The sequence below is a fragment of the Triticum aestivum genome, chromosome 4D (genome assembly GCF_018294505.1).
Source record: "Triticum aestivum cultivar Chinese Spring chromosome 4D, IWGSC CS RefSeq v2.1, whole genome shotgun sequence".
NCBI classification, from domain to species: domain Eukaryota; kingdom Viridiplantae; phylum Streptophyta; class Magnoliopsida; order Poales; family Poaceae; genus Triticum; species Triticum aestivum.
In genome coordinates, this window is record NC_057805.1 from 403,327,322 (window position 1) to 403,331,390 (window position 4,069).

General features: G+C 50.0%; 1 protein-coding gene across 1 annotated transcript; it reads right to left on the bottom strand.

The window, feature by feature from the left end:
* Positions 1–421: 421 nt before the first annotated feature.
* LOC123100135 (peptidyl-prolyl cis-trans isomerase CYP59) lies at positions 422–2,787 on the bottom strand. Its single transcript, XM_044522112.1, has 2 exons — positions 2,572–2,787; positions 422–2,477 (listed from the first exon to the last, which is right to left on the bottom strand). The coding sequence occupies exon 2, from the start codon at positions 2,243–2,245 to the stop codon at positions 800–802; it is 1,446 nt and encodes a 481-aa protein (XP_044378047.1). The 5' UTR covers positions 2,246–2,477; positions 2,572–2,787; the 3' UTR covers positions 422–799.
* Between the last annotated feature and the right edge of the window lie 1,282 nt (positions 2,788–4,069).

Here is a 4,069-nt window from a genome sequence, read left to right on the forward strand (position 1 = left end):
ACCGCCAGAGTTTTTGATGGGTGTGCGAAAGGGGGAGTGGGGTAGTGAGATGGTCGGGGTGGTGGAGACGATTCAACCAATTCGCAAGGGGCGGTTGGCGATGCTGGCCGTGGGGGTCGACGATTACGCCAGTGGCGGAGGGCAGGTGGATTGATGGAGTTGGCATTGCCATATTCAAAAGAACTTTCAATTCAACCAACCAAACATGGGTTGCATGTGAAAACAACTATACCGTTGACTTCATATTTGAATGAACTTTTCAATGGTATAATTTTAGGTCACAAAAATATATATTATTAATCTAATTTACGATCAAAGTTGGATTTGGAAATCTTTATTCATTGGAATGGAGGGAGCAGGTAACAAAACCCATCCTCTTATTTCAAAATTTTATAAGGCAGGTTAGAACAATGAGAGAACAAAGGCAGGCACTGAACAAAGGCTGATACGAGTCTTCAAAACAAAATATTCAGCCATGGTCAGATCACCAAACGATTATAAGCTACTCCTATATGTGTCAATTTTTTGGATCACAGGCGACACCACAAACTCAATGTACACCAGAAATCAGATAAGGAAAACTGACGGGGATACAGCCCCGTGCATCTGCGTCTCACGGTGTCCACAGTCTCCACTTCTCTGCCTCTCACAGTATCGACTCTGCTGCTTCTCCTGTGGAGATCGCCCAATATATCTTCTATGGTCATCTTCTTACATTATCCATGTCCTAACGATCAACTTCTGATCTTGTTCATGCACAACAAGAACAAAAAAAGCTCCTGATCTTCTTCGTTCATATTTAATCATCCCTACGCCTGCTCTTGCTCTGGTGCTTGCCATAGTCACTATTGTTGCGTCTACTATAGCTTCGATCACTAGATCCATGGTAACTGATGTGGCCATCGTGCCTCCGACCCCCTTCCTCACTAATATGGAGTTTCTCCCTGTTGTTCCTATCCCTGTTGGTCCTATCACGATCACGCTTGTGTGATGCCTCTGACCTCCAATCATCCAATTTCTGGATCTTTCTTCTATCAGCATTTCGACAATCTTGCCTATTATCAGCACTAGCACCGTCCTCATCAAAGACTAAATCATAACTTCGACGGTTACTGCCACCTCGCTGAGTGTTTTCATCTCTCAGAACATAATCTCGGTTCTTGTTTTTCTTCTCAGCACCCTTATCCAGATCTCGGGCTCGGTAATCAGGGGCATGACGCTTGAAGCACCCATCTTTATTTGCATTCCGCGTGCCCTGTCTGAACTGACGCCACAGCTTTGAAACGCTCTGACTAAAATCAACATGAATCCTCCGAGCATCAATCAGACAATTTTGCATATCTCTGTGTGCACGCTCGCAGGCTTCCTTTGCCTCGAACTCAATGAAAGCATAACACAGGCTGTCACCAGTCTTGTAGTCACAGATTGTTTCAGCTGATGTCACGGTTCGAGAAAAGATCGTATACAGATCCTCATCCTGTGTCACTGGGTTGAGTTGACAAACAAACAAGACATTGTCTGGTGGCTTGACCTTGGCGTCTGGAATGTCTCCAATACTCGCAAGGATCACGGCATTTGTATGTGCTTCTTTAGAGCGGATCATCTCCTCAAGCTGCACAGGGTCCACTGTTTCATCGAGAGGGACCCAGGTATCCTCTAAGCGCTCCTCTGCAATCTCGTCGATCGGCTTTCCAATGGGAGAATTTGGAGGAACAAGTTCAGCAAGCTGGGCAGGATCATCGTCAGGGTCATACAACACATAAGTATGTTTAATCCTTATGTCCTTGAAAGGTCTCCCTTCACCATCAACATATGATTCGTTTATCTTCGTCAGTGTGTCAAGGCCTTCACCTTCAGCAACTATCCCAAACACGGTGTGCTTATCATGGAGGTATTCCACGTCGTCCCGCAGCGTGATGTAGAACTGCGAGGCGTTGCGGTTTTTGCCGGCGCTCGCCATGGCAACGGTGCCAATCTTTGAGTGCCTCAGTTCCGGATGGATCTCGTCGTCGAAAAACCGAGCCTGGTCACCGTGGAGGAACTTGTACATGGAATCGCCGCCGGTGCCGGTCCCGGTCGGGTCCCCGGTCTGCGCCACGAAATCCTTGGCCACCTTGTGGAACAGGCACCCGTTGTAGTACCTCATCTTGCAGAGCTTGAGGAAGTTGTAGGTGGTGCGGGGGCACTGATCGGTGTGGAGATCCACCACGAGATCGCCCACGCTGGTGACGATTAAGACCGACATATCCGCGGTACTCCCCTAGCCACCGGCTGTAATGGGGCAGCGACCTGAGAGACGACCGCACGGGTAGCGAGCTGTACCAGGACGGAGCCGCGGAGGTGAGTGTGGCCGTTGACAGAGTAGATCAGGCGGCCGGCGGGTAACCCAGAGTCGCCGTCCGCGCCTCGCCTGATTATTAGGAGTCGGGTATTATGGCAATGCCGAGATGCAAAAGGCTCTGCGGGTCCCCCGAATCCTGCGAGGAGTTCGAACGGAATTAGAGATGAATCCGTTTCATTGTATTGTTCGACAACACGAGAGATAGGGGGGTGAAGGAAGAGAGCAAGCACCTTGCGTTGCGCGGGAGGGTGGCGTCGCGGCAGACGCTCAGCGTAGCGTATTGGTCCTTCCGTCGGCGCTTGGGCGCGGCCGCCGCGGGGGCGAACGAGGAGAGCGGAGGATTGGAAGAAAGCGGCGGCGGCGGCGGCGGGGGGCGGAGAGAGGAGGCAGGGTTAGGCGTCAGCCATCAGGTTCGGCCATTGAACAAGGCGGTTACAACGAACCGACCTGAGCTGGTACTCTGAGTTGGTCTCCAAAGACCGACTTTGAGAAAATAAAAAACATGTGTTCAATTTTCTCTTTTTAGAAACATGAGACCATTTTAACCAGCTAACGTCAGTTGGGATGCAAGTAAACTGCGAACGATTTGCATGATAATTTATGTTGACCGACGATAACAAGTCTATTTGACAAGTATGACGAATCCCTAACCGAGAATGAAAGTGGTTAAAACTGACATGATATGGCGTGTGGGTTCGGGAAGTAATATCAAAATCTGGGAGGACCCCTGGATCCCATCAGATGATACTAGGCGCTCTGGTACACTCGGAGGGAGTCACCTGCTTACCACCGTGAATGAGCTCAGCGATCCGGAGAGGAATGAGTGGGATGCCCAACTTGTTCGTCAGACTTTCTCTCCGAAGGATGCGGTTGTGATCTTGTCGATCCCTATTTGTGAACAATATGATGACTTTGTGGCTTGGCATTTTGATAGTAAGGGGAGATTCTCTGTAAAGTCGGCTTACCGGGTCTTCACAAGCCTCCTAGAGAGCCAAAAGTTCAGGCAGGGAGAGAGCTCTCTCATCAATCCAGTGGGGCAGAATTTTTGGCAGCAGCTTTGGAAAATCAAGTGCCCTCCGAAAGTACATCATTTCCTATGGCGGTTTGCCCATAACAGCCATCCATTGCTTAGGAATGTGGAGCGGATCGGTGTGGAGCTAGACAACAAGTGTGTAGTTTGCCGTCAGCTACCGAAGGAAGGCGCCCATCTCTTCCTGCGGTGCAAGGAGGTTAAGAGAATGTGGAGAAGTTGCTCCCTGGAGAATACTAGGCAGAAGCTGCTGGGCTGCGAATCAGCAAGGGACTTACTACTGGCTGTGTTCCGGCTACCTGAAATGGTGACACTGCATACAATCTGTTTTCTATGGGCATGGTGGTCTGAACGCAATAAAGCTAATCATAAGCAGCAAAGGTTGCCCGCGGATGCATTTGAAGCAAAGGTTCGCTACACTACTGCTGAATGGCGTGAGTTTCTGGGCCGGGAAAGTGGTGGTAAATCAACGGTGCTGCAGAAATGGACTCGCCCTCCTTTGGACTTCATTAAGCTAAACTTTGATGCTGCTTTTGATGCCTCGGCATGGGGGCTGGGGAGTCATCGCAAGAGATGCTCAGGGAGATGTGGCGTTGGCCGCCTCAGGGCTGCTGAACCATCTCGGATCCGCACTGCAGGCTGAAGCCCAAACATTTTTGCATGCGATCCGTCTGGTCGAGCAACATGGTATGGGCCAC